This window comes from Python bivittatus, unplaced genomic scaffold (genome assembly GCF_059951505.1).
Source record: "Python bivittatus isolate LINGU-HERP-01145 unplaced genomic scaffold, Pbiv_v1 ctg000700_np1212, whole genome shotgun sequence".
Classification (NCBI taxonomy): domain Eukaryota; kingdom Metazoa; phylum Chordata; class Lepidosauria; order Squamata; family Pythonidae; genus Python; species Python bivittatus.
In genome coordinates this window covers 69,864,596-69,882,680 of record NW_028277098.1, presented here as the reverse complement: position 1 = coordinate 69,882,680, position 18,085 = coordinate 69,864,596, and the positions used below count along the sequence as shown (strand labels likewise).

General features: G+C 40.1%; 1 protein-coding gene across 2 annotated transcripts; it reads left to right on the top strand.

Annotated features, from left to right (window-relative positions):
- Positions 1-44: 44 nt before the first annotated feature.
- On the top strand, positions 45-17,553 carry AMPD1 (adenosine monophosphate deaminase 1). Of its 2 annotated transcripts, XM_088153389.1 has the most exons (15): positions 45-149; positions 4,681-4,855; positions 7,012-7,177; positions 8,568-8,733; positions 10,045-10,264; positions 10,954-11,083; positions 11,726-11,920; positions 12,076-12,207; positions 12,310-12,473; positions 14,834-14,960; positions 15,268-15,431; positions 15,913-16,033; positions 16,484-16,657; positions 16,773-16,883; positions 17,078-17,553. In XM_088153389.1, exons 1-15 carry the CDS (start codon positions 128-130, stop codon positions 17,234-17,236), a joined length of 2,226 nt encoding a protein of 741 aa, XP_088009515.1. In that variant the 5' UTR covers positions 45-127; the 3' UTR covers positions 17,237-17,553. The 2 variants fall into 2 exon arrangements, with proteins under 2 accessions (XP_088009515.1, XP_088009516.1); XM_088153390.1 differs by lacking the exon at positions 4,681-4,855 and having other exon boundaries at positions 65-149.
- The last annotated feature ends 532 nt before the right edge of the window (positions 17,554-18,085 follow it).

The following is an 18,085-nucleotide window of genomic DNA, read 5'->3' as shown; positions in this document are numbered from 1 at the left end:
GAAGAGGAGTTGGGTTACAAGAGCCCAGATAAATAATAAAATGAGTGCTGGCTGGCTGTGAACCTTTACTATTCCACTCGCCTACTCCAAAGTCAGTTCCTGAAAACTTTGCTAAGGTGGTAGGAAAATGCCGCAGGTGAAAGTTCCAGGTAGGTCTAAACCCAGCAGGTTGGTAGGTAGACTTATCTCAGTATAGCTAGGTTGCCTTCATATGTATAAAAGCCATTTGCTACTTTTTTTCCAAGGTCCTGGGGGAAAAAGAACTTGAATGAGGTGTTGGTGAGCTTTTTAATTTTCCCCAAATAAGTCATTTGGGTAGAACGGGAAGCAAGTAACTGTTATGTCACAGATGTGAGAAAAGGTGGAAGAGACTGTGAATTCAGTTCAAGAAAGCCCATTCCAGCCCCCTCCCTCAGCAGAAACTGGTAAAGTGGTGGGCAAGGTGGTAAGATGAGGGCAAAGAAATGTGTCAGCTGATGCCAACTAGAATTACAGGAGTTTACACAGAAGTTTAATATGAACCTGGAACTCAGTGCAGCTAGGAAGCTTTCCAAGAGAGTTAATAAAGATACAAACTGAAATGAGGCAAAACTCTATTTGCTAAATAGAACGGTTTTATTCAGAGGTAATTATTGAAATATTAACAATCTCTCAAAAGAATTAATGTACATTGAGAATTTACCCCAGCAACTTGCTTATGGAGCATGAAGTATATAGAAATGTATGTGAACTGTGCATATTTATATTTTTGCTAAGAAAATACTCATATCCAGTTCATTGCTTTTCTCTGCACAGTGCTTATCTTTGTAGGCAGGAGTTTCAGATCATGTTCATATGAGCTTTGAATAGGTGTCTTAGGTCTGTGCAGATAATATTTATGAATATGTAAAGATGAAGGCCACACCTTTTGACACATATTGAAATAATATACAAAAAGTGCTGTTGGTGATGGGACTTTCAGATTCTTCCTTGCCCAGATTGAGGCTTTGAGAGACATTTAAAATTCTCTTGGGGAGTCTGGCCAAGATGCCCCCCAATGCTTTGTTAATGTTCTTTCTTTCTCCCTGCTGAACAGTTCATAAACGGTGATATGCAGAATGCTTAAGCCACAGCTTTTCAGGCATTTGTCTACTGAAAATTACAATTGTACAGCTGAGAATGAAGCAAAAAGCTTTTCTCCAGTGTTCCAACCTGCAACCTGATCAGATTTTATTTAATTTCTGACATTAGTTGAGAAACATAAGTATTGTCAAGGAGCCAATCTTTGAAATATTCAAATAGACAAATGATTACCATAATCCATTTTCAGCCGCAATTGTATTTGGGAATAAGTTACTCCATAGAGATGGTAGAAGAATGGATCCAAAGGGAGTGTGCTGCCCTCGTTAGCCTGGGTGAGATGTTGCAAAATGTCACTTTTAAAAAAAAAACATTTTCTTTAAACCAGATATGGGACAATGAGCTACCCATTATGTGCAAACCACCTCTTTCATACACGAATATACAACTGGAGTCATGTTTGAAAACTGTTGCATTTATCTTCTGCCCAGTTGACTCAGGAGTATCCGTACAAAGCTGGAATCAACCCTCAATTTGCCATTTGAAGGAGAAACTATTAAAGCATCAGTTTTCCAGGAACAGTCCAATAAACTTTATCAATATTTTGGTGTCAGGATTAATTGAAGCATTATTTCATTCATGGGGATTTTCTGCCTGTTCATTTGTATTCCTTTTTTTCTACCAAAAAACATCATCCTTGATTTTTAAAAATAAAATTGTAATGGGTAGCTGGATTATATAGTTTTTTCTTAACCAATTCAAAGCTCTCTATAGCTGGATATTTCAATATTATGAATTGAGAAGGCTGAAATCCACTTAATTCTTCTCTTTGAATGAATATACTAGCTTAATAATCTATTGTTGAAAATTGGGCCCTGCTGAGAAACCAAAAACAAGGTTGTATGGTTGACCATACCATTTGCTTTAGCTGTAGGGTTCTATACTTTGAACTCCTGTTGGACTTAGTGCTTGGCTCAGAAGACTAGGTGTTGGCAGAGTCTGCCCTGGTGAGAAAAGTCTCTCTTTATGGATGCCTGGCTACTGCTGGGTACAGAGCTGAGCATGACTCACTTTGTTCAACAGCTCTATATACAAGGATTTGGTGCTGCTAGAAATAAGACTGCTTCTCTGTCTTTGCAGAATGTGGCCGTGGCAGCAAAGAAATAGGGTTACCAGACATCCAGCAAACGGGGGACCGGTCCTCCTTTTTGTCCTCATGTCCGCTGTCTGGCAGGCATAGCCTTAAAATCAATTATTGCCTGGCTTTTTGAGTGTCTTGTTTGTGTGTTTTTTGGACTGTTTTCACAACAGTAGTCATTCAAACTTTCATGGATTGTGACCTTATAAATTGTCTTTGTTCTTTTTCTTATCCATCAAAAGCATCAACAGCCTAGATTTACATTCTTTGATTTATTTCTTGATTCCAGCAATTGGATTTAGTCCAGCCCCTTCAAATCTATGATTGCTCCAGTCTGTAGATCACATGACTCATCATATGTTTCTGTAGTGAAATTTGAAAAGTGCATCATGGCCGATTCTACTGTATATTATCGCTATCCTATGTTCTTGAAAATACAGATTTGTAGGAAAAAACCTGCAATTGAAAAACCAGTCTTTTGATGCTGGAAAAAGTAATTTCATATACAATTAGGCCTAAGTACATTTTTTTGCAGTTTTTTGCTGTAATTTTTGTCATGGATGCCAAGAAAGTTAAACTATTAGTGTGTCTTCTTCTCCCCCAACATTTGTCCTCCTCTTCAATTGTCCATGTCCTCCTTTGCCTGCTCAGATATCTGATAACCCTATACAGAAAGAATGTCTCTAAGCAGGAGCAAAACATCCAGAATAGAATGATCCCTCTTGCCCATCTTCTAATCTGTGTCCTCGAGTAGAGGGGGGCTTCATTCTTTCTAACTCATTCCCAATATGCAATGTCAGTGGCATTGCAAACAGCTGTCACTAACATGGTCTCCAGCATTCCCCTTTAATCATCATGACATCTTATGCTTATCTTGCTTACTCCACTTGCACATCTCTTGCTGAAGCATTATCACCTTCTTGCTTGTTCCAGTCCCTATCTACAGATCAGATACTCATTTGATTATTTCTTCTCCTCCACTATAGTAATAGTAATACTAGTCGTAGTTTATTGTTGTGCAATATAGTTTGCAGTATTTTGTATGTGTTGTAAATGCAGATCACAGCATATAATATTGTACATATCCCTCTGCATGAGAGATGGCTTTGTGAATGTACACAGATTCAGGAACTCCAGCCCCTCCCTCTGCTGGAGGTGGAAAAGGGTAGAATTTGGCAGAAGCTCATGGAGAAGGGCCCATAAAGAACAGTTGTTGTTCCCCCCCCCCCCATCTCAGCAATCTCTGATTAATGGATTGGAATTTTCAAAAACCTGGAGAAATCCAGGTAACTGGAATAGAGAAACAATTGTTTCAGAGGATGTCTATTTCTGTAGTCATAGGAAAAATGCACAACCAGGAATTTGTACTAGGTGCTTTATTTCAGTTTGCTGTGCTGTGCTAAATCTCATGTTTTTAATGTCTCTGTACCAGTTATGGAACTGAATTATTTAGTGTCAGCCTTTAATCAGATCTCAGGCTATGTTGATGAAGATATAGTTTTCCTTTAGAACTTTTAGTGATTTATTCCCCAGCATGCTGGCTGGGGAATATTGGAAGATGAATTCCACTTTGTTGCCAATGTTGAGAAACACAGCTCTAGAGTAGTATATTTTCTTTTAGATGTTCCTTTTTAAACTAATTTGCCAACTGATGTACTATCATAATGTAGGAAGTTCTGTAATATATCTCCTTCTATGCTGAATGTTTGCATTGTAACATTTAAAGTTAAAAAAGAAAAAGGGAGAAGTTACATTTTATCCTTTTAAAATAAGGTTGATTTTATTTATCTCCTCTAAGATTGTTTTTTTCCCCAAAGGAGGAAGGAAGGACTGAATCCTCCAGTCACCATGAATCTACCCTACATAGCCAGGAGATGGCATTGTTGTAATTATTTCAATTTTTGCAGTCAAGACAAAGTGTGTTGAGTTAGATGAGTCAATGATATAATGGAGTAAATGCGTTTTTTCTCTACTCTGCCTCTGTCAGCCCTTCAGAGTAGTCCAGACAGGAACCCAGTACCACGAGTTCCAAAACTACCTCTATTGTAAGGTTACAGAATCTTGCAAGTCTGAGAGCAGATCTCTCCCCCCTTGCCTTTACTTTCCAGGGAACTAGGGAGGGTCCCTTCTGAGATGCTTTCCATTCTCCCATTCCTTCTGTGAGCTGAGACATCTCTTATCTGACCGTTGCCCTGGCTGTGGCTTTTCCTTCCATTACAGCCTCCTTTTGCTGAGTTCTGAGTCCCCATGGGATGGTGGAGTCCACAGCATGGACAAGGACCAACCCCCTCTGCAGGGCCGACCCCACCCACCATCAAACCAACACATTTGTTCCAGATGAGTCACTACTTCCATATTTTTTCCTTAGCACTACAACTCGAAGGGTTGGTCTCTCCTCAGAATACACACGAGGTTAATATCAACCCTTCTGGTGGATCTGGTGGATTAAGATGACCTACTGATCTATTGCCCTGTCCCAACAGAAACAGATGATGCCATGCGTTCCTTAGCAGAGATGGTCTTTGCCTCAGAGGTGAAGGATGAAGGAGAACGGCATGAAATCTCTCCTTTTGATGTGGCAGATGTCTGTCCCATCTCACATCATGAAATGCAAGAGCGCATAATCAAACAGGAGAACACAGATGTTTCTGATAAACGGTGAGAATTGGGCATAAGTGTGCCAGAGAGAAAATCTGAAGAAGACAACTCCTGAAAGTTTGGATAAGTAACATTGTAAAGCCGAGATCTCTGCTATGGTGCAAGCAATGCTTATTTACAGTGCAGATACCTTTCTTCATACCTCTCATTCAGTCATTCATTCATTCATTCATTCATTCATTCATTCATTTATCATATTTATATAGCTTTCTGCCCCACCTAATTTTTGATAGTAACAGAAATTATTTTAAGTGAGAAGCTGACCTGATTCTGTAGCAACTTTTTATTTAACTCTGTGTAAAACCCATGTGCATTTTAGAAAATAAAAATGAGAGCCAGAGCTTTGTTTGGAAGGGTGGCCATCTAACTAGAAAAAGAACAAAGGAAAGCAGAGATGTACTAGAGAGTATCCTGCCAAGAAGGATTAGGGTGGGATGCTAAGCAAAAAGGCAAATAACTTTCCATTTACCTCTTCATGGTAGCCATTTTATGAATAGGGTAGTTCAGCAACATGTGCTCACCATTCCAAATATTTCACCAGCCCAGAAAGATTGGGAATCACCTGTCATAAGGTGTGGCTGAAGAAGGAATCATGTGGTATTTGTGTTACCCATATTACTAAACACATGCTTCAGATACACTTACATACTGTGATGAGCAAAGCTGATTCCTTGCTTGGAAAAGACTTTCAAGACTAGGAAGGTTTACATGTATGGGACATTATACAGTATGACTAATGCAAATGTGCCAGAGCAGCCTTCATTTCAAAATGTCTAGTCTAATATACTTACCAGAGGTAGCCAAGTATTTCAACATGACTGACTTTGAATAGTAAAGGCTTTCAAAATCTAAGAGGGTTAGTTAGCTGGAATTACAGGAATGATAGCTTTTGCCTTGCATTTTCTAGTCCATGAAAATGCAGAGTTTTTGAGCTATAGATCTCAAGGAAGTGAACTGGATTCTTTGTGATATTAACTCTGCTACATGTGAACTTGACTCATTGTCCTCTTGGATGGTTAAAGTAGCAAGAGAGAGGACCAGGAATTGGAGTGTGACTGTGGTCAATATCTTCTTATGGGAGGGGGAGTTGCCGGTGGCCTTGGAAGAGGTACTCAACTTTCTCAAGGGGCCTGCCTTAGATCCAACACTGAAAGACAATTACTATTCTATATCTTTTGGGGGAAGGTTGTTGAAATAGTAGTGTGGCAACCATTCAAAAGACTCCGGAAGAAATAGATTATCTGTAGCCATGACATCAGGATTCAGGGCTGGGTACAGGATGGAAACTGCATTGGTAACTCTCACAGATGACTTATGGAGGGATTTGGATAGAGGGAACATGACCATTTTCATCCTGTTCGGCCCACTCAGTGCCCTTCAGTGCTCTGAACCACAGTAACCTTCTGGACTGCCTGCATGAGTTAGGAGAAGGGGACAGCATTCTTTGGTGGTTCTGTTCCTTCTTGACTGATTGGGCAGATCCGGTCAGAGGTTGCAGGGCGGAGAAGTCAAGGGCTTGGAACTCTACTAAAGGGTGCCCCAGAGTTTGGTCCTCTCCCTCATCCTGTTTAATAATCACATGAATCTGCTAGGGAGATCCAGGACGAGGTATCATCAATATGCTTATGATACCCAGCTATATATCTCCACCCCATCTTCTGGAACAATCTGCTCTCAGAGGCAAGGTTAGCTTCTACTCTCATGGCCTTTCAGAGATTTGTTAAGATCTGGCTTTTCTGGAAGACCTGGCTTTTTGGAAATTGAACTGTTTGAGTGGGGCTGAGGATATGAGGATACAGTTATTAACTGAGTATTGTTTTTATAATGTGAACATTGTATACTGCTTAGAGCCGTGCTGTACTGAAGCAATATAAAAATCTTATATACTGAATGAATGAATGCATGCATGCATGCGTGAATGCAAATATAGGAAGAAGAAGGCACTGAAGATGCAAACCAAATTCAAAAGGTCCTAGATCCGTTTAAAGACATTTGCAGATGGATCAATTCATGTTCCTCTACTCCTAACAACTGAATAGACTTTAAATGTACCAGAACAAGAAATAATAAATGTGGGAAATGATCAACTGGACTAAACTGCTGCCAAAGTATGAACAGAGTTTGAGCTTGTGTTCCGTTCTTTTCACTGATCCCAGGAAGAAGAGACTTTTGCGGCTGAAAACCATTGCGTTGGTTGTTCCTATTGTTGAGCAGTCTTCAACCAAACTGTCCACCTTAAAGGAGGTCATCTCTACTACTGCTCTGTATGAAGATGTACCCAAATTTCAGCGGGTGCAGATCACAGGAGATTATGCTGCAGGGGTCAGTAGCTAAAGATGCTGAACCATGTCTATCTGTGCCTTCTTTTGTCACTTCTTCCTTCCACCATCCAGACAGTTTGGATGTGATGTTACCATTAGTGACTTTTCAATAACAATTATGTAAGATATAATTTCCATTTGGTAACATTCCAATGTACTATCCTATACAGCAAGTATTCAATAAGAGGCCTGTTAAACTGTCTTGCAAGAATTACAAATAAACAAAAGAAACCCCTGAAAGCCAAATGATATAGGCCCTATTGCAAAGTAAATGCTGCAAATAAGAAGTCTTGCTTATTACTGATTACTTGAAGTATGTAGGGGAAAATACATCGTTTCAAATGAACTTAAATGTTTTATCCTATGCCACTCCCTGTAAGCCAGCAAGAGTTCTGCAGCATGGTACAAACAGGGTAGGAGCCTGTGACATGGCAACTACTATATGAAGTCAATATATTTCCTGAGATAAAGTTTTGTCCCAAGTATAAAATATAGCTATAAAATCTTTGAAAGTATAACTGAAACTACCACCATCCCTGACTAAATGGAGAGACTGTACTATATGCCGAGTACAATAACATAACAAAACCTGTAGAAAAGTGAATTATTGCTGCTTGTTCCCAGTCCCCACTGCACATTCTGAATCCCAAAGGATACAGTCCAGAAATGGAATGGGAAAGAAAAGGTGCTAAGGCTTTCTTGTGATAAATTCTAGCTGTGTTGATTAGCAGCAGCAACTGTGTTATGAATGAACTAATCTGAATCCAAGACAAATACATCATAAAACAGATTTAGTGAATCAAAAGAAATAAAAATGAAATTGAACCATTCAGATACTTAGAAGAGCTCCAGCATTGGGTCTTGTCACAGCTTTTGATTTCCTTTAATTGCTGTTTCAGATGATGGATCATTGGAGGAGATGGCTGCTGCTACAATATTAATTTATTTACAAAACATATTGCCCACTTTTCATTATAATAATCTCAAAGCAAGGCTACAAGATTAAAACAAAAACTACGCAACCCCTTAAAACTTTATACTGATGGACTCTCAACTTCCCTTCAATTCTTCTATGTTCCATCCATTGGGTGACTCTCAATTTGGCAGAGTGCTTGCCCCTGCTAAGATTTGCAAGGACTTATAGGTTGCTAAGCAATGGTCTCTCTCTCTCTCTCTCTCTCTCTCTCTCTCTCTCTCTCTTTGCATGGTAAGATTTTCCAGGTATGAGGATCTGATAGTTGCTATATGCTGAGGTTGGATCTACTCCATCCTTACACAATGCATATAGATCCCAGAGTAGACTTCTGTAGTTTTCAGCCATTATTGTGTTTTATGCTCTTATCATTATGAACTATCTGGAGCTAGGAATCTTAACTTACGTTAATTTATAGGTATCTGTGGAGGACTTTGAATTAGTCTGCAAAGGTCTGTACCGTGCCCTGTGCATCCGAGAGAAGAATATGCAGAAATCTTTCCAGCGATTCCCTAAGACTCCCTCCCAGTTCTTACGCACCATTGAAAATGAGGTGTGGAAGCCCAATGAAGAGATGTGGCCAGGTAACTTATGAACAAACTTCTTATTGGCCAGTCTCGCTGGGAGTACATGGGAAATATATGCTTGAAAGGAGGGCTATTTAGGCTGCCAGTGCAGGATGAACAGTGTTGCCATTGGGGTGAACAATTCCTGAGGGAGCCCAGTCAAGCCCAGTCAAACCTTACAAGGGTTTTCCAGAGCAGAAATACCAAGAGATTATGGAACCTGATCAGCAATGCTAGTAAAAAGCTGTTGGTGCAGAGACTGGGCACTAAAGATGCAGACGCCTGGTATCTTGGCAGAGCAAGAAGGGCTTTCTGCCAGGCCCCTGTGAGAGCCAGTCCATCAAATGCAAAAATGGGAGAGATGAACTCTCCTGAGGGAGTTATAGAAGTCTGATTCTCAAGTCACCTTTGACTGAGCAAGTATGCGGCATCTTCTGTTAATGCACACCTAACTCTGCTACCTTAGGTAGGCAGATAGTCAGAGACCCTCTGCTATGGCATTCAGCCCTGGGTTTATGGCTAATGCAAAGGGAATGTGCTGATGTCCCATTGTCCTATATGGGGTATTTTTAAACTGGAGGTGTTGGGGATTGAACCTGAATCCTTCTACAGTATATGAAACAGAAGTGTTATGCCCCAGATCTAAAGTCTCCCCTATCAATTGCATGTAATTCTAACCTTAATTCTTTGGACAGAATTTCTGTTACAAGTTCCTTCTGTAAACAAGCTGACAAAACCTTGAATACCCAACAGTGCTGTAAAAGTTGTACAAAGTTCTTGAATGAGAACAGAGTTTAATCCCCTTCTTCCTTTACTTTTGGAAGTAATGATGCAAGCACGGGCAAGCTAAGGTCCCAGAACTGAATGCCACCCTCAGCAAGCCTATTCTAACCTCATTTGCTTACCAATGTATCTGGGGGGAGTGAAAAGGGAGGGGGGACAAAGATCTGTTTTGTTCACTGGTGTTGTTAGCATATGGTAGGGTTTTTTTTGGCGTAAGATATTTAATAGGAACAAACTGTGAGCATGTGATGTAGCAGTTCTGCAAGAAACAGTAAAGAGAAAAACAAGGGGTGGGGAGGAAAGAGAAGTCTTTTGTTCAAATAGCCAAAAAGTCAGAAGTCAAAAGAAAGAATCTCAGCAAAAGTTCTTATTTTTGGCAACCAAGGAAATCATCGCTTGGGGTGGGGGTGGGGGGATCTTCTTTCTCAAGAAAAAGTTATTTTCTAATGATTCCACAGATTTGTAGCATTTATTTACACATCTAGGGTGGCATAAACCTTGTACCTTTCCTTGCCCTCACTTGAGTGCTCCTTTGCTTAATTTTAGTGTTCACTTCAGCAGTGAAGGATGGTGCAGATCCTTTGCAGTCTGACAATCTTCCTGAGAATCTGGACTACCATACAGAAATGAAGGAAGGGGTGGTATATGTCTATGCTGACAAGCAAGCTGCTGCCAGGGGTGAGCCCATGGACCTGTCCTACCCTAATCTGGAGGTCTTTCTTGATGACATGAACTTCCTGCTTGCCCTTATAGCACAGGGGCCCGTGTAAGTGTCCTAGAGCAGGAACTGGTGACCTTGAGGTAGAGAAAAGCAGCTCTTGACATTCTTGAAGTACTGAGTGTCACAAAGTAGATGGAGCCACAGTACATATCAGAGGGAGGGGAGAGTTTGGGGAAGTTTTAAAATGTTTTCAATAGCAGTATGCCTAGTTTCTTGTGTTTCCCATCTGAAAAGGCCAGGAAGCTGTGCTGTTCATTTTCAGCAGTCATGATCAGAGGGCCTCTGAGGGGCTCAACAAGGATGATCTCCCCTAGAAGTGCTTACCTGTGGTATGAACCATCCACATAGAAACTGGGCCAGCCTAAGAGTGCTGAGTGCAGAAGTACAAACTCCCTTAAAAGCGACTTTCTGCAATTAAAAGAAGTAATGATAAACCAACCACAACCAATTCCCTGTATTGACACTTGAGGTCTGTAGCTGAATGCAGCAACTGTACTCTGTCTTATAGAAGCTGTTCTACTTGGTAACAAGTATGACTCTGCTGCCATGAATTCTGCTACCTTTGTTCCATTTGGAATGTGACATTTATTAAACTGACAATAGCAGGGACCATCATGCCTAGCAGATGGTGGTGGTACTGGCAAACGCTTTTCTTTCTTCTGCATCTGTGTTTTGTTCCTAATTCTATGGGATACTTATGTGCAAGTATATGGTCTCTCTTGCGACTGTTGCAGTAAAACCTATGCCCACCGAAGACTTCGATTCCTCTCTTTCAAGTTCAATGTACATGAGATGTTGAATGAGATGGAAGAATTGAAGGAGCTGAAGAACAATCCCCATCGGGACTTCTATAATTGTCGGAAGGTGAGGGATTTGGTGATACATTATCTCCTTATATCAGAAAGCATAACATCAGATAAAGAAGCCAAAGAGATTCTCACGATGACTTTCACACTGTTACATTCTCACCTAAATACAGCAGTTACTGGAAATTACTTCAGACACACAATCATCTCATTCTTGCATGATTTTTGGAAATATGTATACGTGAGTCACGTGTTAATCCATCAAAGACAGTATTGCTTATTCTTGCTAGCATCAGCTTTGCAAACGCTCAGATGAAAAACTCTGCTCCCTGAGATTTATTTCTTTCCTGCTTCTAAAAGCCTGCCTTTTCCTCCTTCATTCCTTTCAAAAACTTTTGATTTTCCAAAATAAGAAAGGTAGAATGTGTTAAACGAAGTGCCAAATTGTTTCATTTGTTTTTATTTTTTAGACACTGGTCTTCTAAACACAAATTAATGTGATTTTAAAGCACAGGATTGAAGGGCTCCCTCATTATGGTTTACTTGAGAATTCTGGAAGTTGCAGTTTTTATAACTGGGATGAACCAGAGAGAGGCAGGCTGATCTATTCAAATATCATTTTTATGATGGGTTCTGGGGGAGGGATTCCTCAACAGTAACCACTATCTTCTTCCCAGTTGACCTTTGACTTCTCTAACAGGTAGATACACATATCCATGCTGCAGCTTGCATGAATCAAAAGCATTTATTACGATTCATTAAGAAGTCATACCGGGTAGATGCTGAAAGGGTGGTATACAGATCCAAGGGCAAAACACTGACCCTCAGGCAGCTCTTTGAGAAGCTCAATCTTCACCCTTATGATCTGACTGTGGATTCACTTGATGTGCATGCAGTAAGTTCCATTTTTCTTTCCTTGTGCAAGTGATCTCTTTCTATTACTTGAGTATGGATAAGTCATACAAGTAGTTAAATCCTCCATCGCTCTTAATATTAAACCAGCACTTATTGGTTTGTGTACCTGACTATGACTATTCCTTCATGCTGCAGGGCCGCCAGACCTTCCAACGCTTTGATAAGTTCAATGCCAAGTATAACCCGGTAGGAGCCAGTGAATTGCGTGATCTCTACCTCAAGACTGAAAATGCCATCAATGGCGAGTATTTTGCTACCATCATTAAGGTTAGATAGTATGATATATACATATGTTTATGTGGGAGATAATTTGAGCATGAGATAATCTACTGGAAGCAGATCATTTACCTGTTATTTCTGATTTACCAGGAAGTTGGCTCTGACCTAGAGGATGCCAAGTACCAATACGCAGAGCCACGACTTTCTATCTATGGATGCTCACCAGAAGAATGGCCCAAATTAGCTAGATGGTTCACCCAGCATCGTGTATATTCACCCAATATGAGATGGATGATCCAGATACCCAGAATTTAGTAAGTACAAAAGGGTGAGGTTAGCATTTACAAAAGATATTTTTTGGGCCCAACTATTGGACTTTCGTTAGTTTTGACTCTAGCTAGGTTTTAATAGTTGCAAGTTATTATTGAGATTCTGATTTGAATTTTTAAAATAATTCCCAAGCAGCTTAGAAGAATGAGAAAATACAGTTAAAAGTGCAAAATATATATGTATATATATTAGTATCTAGTATACTATAGTATACTAGTATATTATATTAGTACATAGTAGTAATATATTAGTATATTAGTATTAGTATCTCTATATATATTAGTATATATACCTATATATATTAGTAAGTAAGGCATTGTCATACTCTGTTGTGGATCAAGAGTGCTTCCAAATTAGGCTTTTACTGTGCAGTTGCTCACCCTCATTCATTTGACACAGAGCATAGATGTCATTAGCCTCCATCTATAACCCATTTTTCCACATACTTCCATCTGTTTTCTATCATACACATTAAAATCTATTAAAGAGGCAGACATTGAACTGCTTTATAATATCTTTCATTAATAGCACCAGGAGCATCAGTCTGGAAACACCGTAAGAAATAGGGCAAGAGTAAGCAGATGCAGGGCAGCTAGTTTTCACTCAGCTACCATAAGAACTTAAGATACAAGGACAAGACAGGCCAGAACTTGTAATAGAATGGGAAGTTCTAAGAGAATAACTTGCTCCAACAAAGACTGGTGATGGACTAACTGCTCATGATCCAATCCCATCTAATCCACTATCTGCCAAAGTCGTGTGAATTCTTAAATGGCCAGTTCCCTGACCAAAAGGCTCATATTTCTCTTCCCTTTAATTTTCCTACTAGCAAGTTCCCTTGAGCCACGACTGAGCTACAATGAAACAGGAGATAACTGATTCCTCAGTCAAATAAGGGCTATGTCAGTCTTAGTTGGCTTGAACTTGGCTGAAGCTTCTCAGAAACTTCATGCAGTATAGCTATTGTAACTAGAACTGAAGCCACTTCAACTAGTTGATTGCCTTCTGATTGTTAAGATAGCTGCTCTTGTCTTGTCTCTCCTGGGTCTAAATCTGCTGTCTTTTCCTCTCACTCTTTCTGTGGGCTTAATGAAAACCCTTATTTATGCTCTGTGCTAGTTGGTATAAGGAATGAAGCTGAAGAGGCAAGAGCCAATGATTCCCAGGCTAGATAGAACTGTTATATATCAGATATCCTTCATGGCCATTAATAGAACAGTCAAGTATCTGTTGACTCAGAAGAGCAGGAGGAAAAAGCCCAAAACTTGAACTCTGAACACTTATATAAGGGTTTTGATTTCCATTTACTGCCATGGACCAATCTGTGTATATATGGCTTCACTCTTGTGTGCAATAAAGAGACTAATCAACTGGGTCATGTCTGAGAGCCAAGTAAGCCAATTACTGAATAAAGGCTTCAGTGTCTGGAGAGCCAAGATTTACTGCTGAGCCTTATGTGAAGCCTGACAGCTGGTAGTTGGTGGTTGCCATTCTCAGGATGCCTGCCCTGGGAAGCTCTAGCTCCTGATGTATTTCTCATAGCCTGAGGGAAAGTGTGAGGTGGAATCTTCTGACTCCAACTCCAAGGCCGTAGCCATGGCATAGCCTTGAATTAATTCATTCTTTTTTTAGTTCTCTAGGACTAATACCAATATCTTAACGGTCATCCATGTAGAAGAGGTAAAAGGGGCTGGAGCTCACAGGCAATATTTTTCTGTTGTGACCTTCATGTTGTGGAACACCCTCCATTTTGAAAGTAGATGGTGATGGTGGTGATGATGATGACGATGATGGAGGAGGAGGAGGGTTAGATTTAGAGTTTGTCCAACTTCAGAATTACTCTGGCAGCTTACAGTTTAAAAACAGAAGAAAATAGAGGGAGAATCTGAAGTGTCCAGACAACCATATCCCATATGCCAAAAAAAGAAAAAAGGAACTCACAACCCAACCCTAAAAAACCCCACCATTGACATCACCACTCCATAGTTGGCTTTCCAGAAATAGACAAGATTTTTTTCTGGGGAGCCATTAAGGAATGAATGGTCACTGTTATACAATACTTATCATTTTTATGTTGCTTATGTTTGTTACTGGTTTTTGTTTTATTCTGGTTTTATATTTTGATGTTGTAAACTGCTGAGAGTTATTTCTGTTGAACCTGGTGGTATATAAACACAATTTGTAATAACAATTTTTGGAGAAACTTGGGAAGGGGTACATCCAAGACTTCGGTGAGGTGACAGGTTTTACATCCTCACTGTAAACTGTCCTTCAGCCCATTCACTTCTGCTGTGGTGTGGGAACTCAGCTGAACTGGTTTTCTTTTTCCTATCCCTTCCCTCAGTGATGTGTTCAGGGGAAAGAACTTTCTACCACACTTTGGGAAGATGCTGGAGAACATTTTTCTGCCAGTGTTTCAGGCAACAATCAACCCCCAGGACAATAAGGAATTGAGCGTTTTCCTGCGTTATGTGAGTACTTCCTGCTATGGAAAGGCCAGGGCAGAGGACATGGTCCTAACTCCATTGTCAGAAACTAGCCACGCTCCTTAAAAATGCATGCCAGAAGATATAGTGCTATATCAAAGATATAGTGCTATATCAAAGGTCTGAAAGCAAATCTAAGGCAGCACATCTTTATCTAGAGCAAGTTAACAGCTCATCAAATTGAGGGTCTTGACCCTGAGAATCACAAGAAATAAGATATCACACCATTATGAGATTTTAGCACACTGGATAAAGATGGCCATCTTGTACAATGTTTTCTTACTATTTGCAGATTACTGGTTTTGATAGTGTAGATGATGAGTCCAAGCACAGTGGGCATATGTTTTGTACCAAGAGCCCCAAGCCAGAGGAGTGGGACCATGAAAAGAATCCATCCTATACATATTACTTGTATTATATGTATGCCAACATCCTGGTGCTGAATCATCTTCGACGGTGAGTTCTGGCTCCAGCTTGCTTTTGGATTATGCTTTGATATTCAAATTCCCTTTGCTAACTCTTATCTGAAGTAATATTCTTAAGTTTGATGGTTCTGATAAGATTAACCACTAACTCTGGCAAATGCATTATTGGCTAATGTATTTCAAGAATGCATTTGCATCAATCAGATCCCTTCATCAATCCAAGCTCTTAGAGTCTTCATTCCAGATTCACTATAGAAGAAAGAACACATGAATTTGGATAAGGTCAAGACTGTTGAATTCCCCCCTGAAATTTAGATTTCCAATTGCTTTTTGTTCTCCTCTCACTATACCTTTGAAATGGAAGGGAAAGCAGGGTGAGAGTGTGTGTCATAGTATCTAATAAAGTCTTAGCTAGCTGGATCCCTCTATGGAGGGATCCTTCTGTCTCATCCAATTGCTTCTATCCTAATTAACCCAAGATGTATATATAAAGGCTGCCTTACTATTTCCAGGAAGCGTGGTATGAACACTTTCCTGTTTCGTCCTCACTGTGGAGAAGCTGGTTCTCTTACCCACCTCCTGGCTGCCTTCATGACTGCAGATAATATTTCTCATGGCTTGAACCTGATGAAGGTGAGTTCCAGCATTCAAAAGAAGAACTCAGGTGTAATGCATCCTTTTTAGATACTTATATGGTTTTCCTTCATAGTAATATTACACAGAGAGCTCATCTCCTCTTGCGTTTGAAAATATGGTCTAGCTGGCTTCTATAAAGTGCTTAGGTTTTCCCAGTGTTCAGTTCCCATCATAGATTTCTAAGTGGGGATATAGATGAAATGATTTGTGTTTCCAAGTGCTGGGCAACAATTAATGAATAACATAAGAAGCACTAGGATTTATCCTGAGCATAGAAACAACATTATTCAACTTTCTCTTAGAACAAACCTGAAACCTATTCTCTACCCGCTCCTTGATTTCCATCAGTAGGGACTGATGGTATCTCTCTCCACTGATAATCCCATGCAATTCCTAGAGATCCTGCTTCCTGATTGTACTAACTCAGTCTGCTATCTCTTCCTCCAGAGCCCTGTGCTGCAGTATCTCTACTTCCTAGCCCAAATCCCAATTGCCATGTCTCCACTCAGCAACAACAGTCTCTTCTTAGAGTATGCCAAAAACCCACTCCTTGATTTCCATCAGAAGGGACTGATGGTATCTCTCTCCACTGATGATCCCATGCAATTCCACTATACCAAGGTAGGAAGCCAGTTCCTTTCCAGGGATATTTGCTCTTTAAAAATGGATGGGAAGCTGGCAGGATGGATGGCTGCAGATTTGGCATTTGTCCTTTCAGCACCTTTTTATTCCTCAGGAGCCTCTCATGGAAGAATATGCAATTGCTGCTCAGGTCTTCAAGCTGAGCACCTGTGACATGTGTGAGATTGCACGCAACAGTGTCCTGCAGTGTGGCCTGTCTCATGAGGTACGATGCTTACTAGAAAATCTCAAAGGAATATATAAGATTGCTGAATACCTGGGGATATGACAAGGGTTGACCAAAGGGAGAAAAAGGGTACAGAGAAGGAATAGAAGCAAAAGGAAGCTCTTTTTTTAATTGGAGGAATTAGGGAAGAAGTTATTGGAATGCATGTGTGACTCATTGCATCCCTTTGACAGGAAAAGCTCCATATTTTGGGCAAGAACTACCATGAAGATGGGCCACAGGGTAATAACATCAGCAGGACCAATGTGGCGCAGATCCGCATGGCTTACCGCTATGAAACGTGGTGTTATGAGCTTGATCTTATGGCTGAGGGGCTGAAATCACCTGACTAGGATGGAAGAACTTGCACGCCAACTTTTGGAGCCATGCAGCTGGCTGGAGCCAGAAAAACAGCATTGCCATTTAGCATTAGCCAGGTATGGGGAGAAAAGATAGCCCTGACCATATTGTTTCAGCTTATATTATGATATCTTTAAAAAAGAAAAAAAATGCAGCATGTTTCCTAAAATCTTTGTATTTCTTTATTCTACAAACAACAGTTTTCCTAACATCCTGGATGAAAAATCTTATTATAACTGAGTGCAAACATTGTGTTAAGCCATTATGCTAAAGTATTGATTGATTTAATTTGATTTGGTACCAAATAACTCTGGGCGGCTCACAGTACAATAAACAGAATAAAAACAATATAATAAGAACAATGCTGTAACATATAAAATAAGAACCGCATTAGAAAAGAGGGAAAAGAACAAGATAGTAAATCTGGCAGACCACACAGAACATATGCCCCAATATCCAGCAAGGGACTCCAACCAAGGCTTGGGAGAACAGCCAGGTCTTGAAGGCCCTCCAAAACATCATCAAGGTGGGATAAGTATACTTGGTTGAAGTCACACACAATTGATAACACACAATGTCTGGGCCCAAGCATACCATGCTTTTCCTTTAAATGGGCCACTACTTTGTTGCTGGAAGATCTGAGCACCATGGAAGCCAGAGGGCATCTGATGGCACATTGCACTCATGACTCTATCAGACTGAATGCAACTGACCCTCAAATTAAACTAAAATTCTGTTTAACTTCAATGGCTGAAAGCATAAGATCACCAATCTCACAGAAGTTAGAACAAATATGGCTAAATCTTGCAAGATTTGGCAATCCTTCAAGATTTGGTACAATA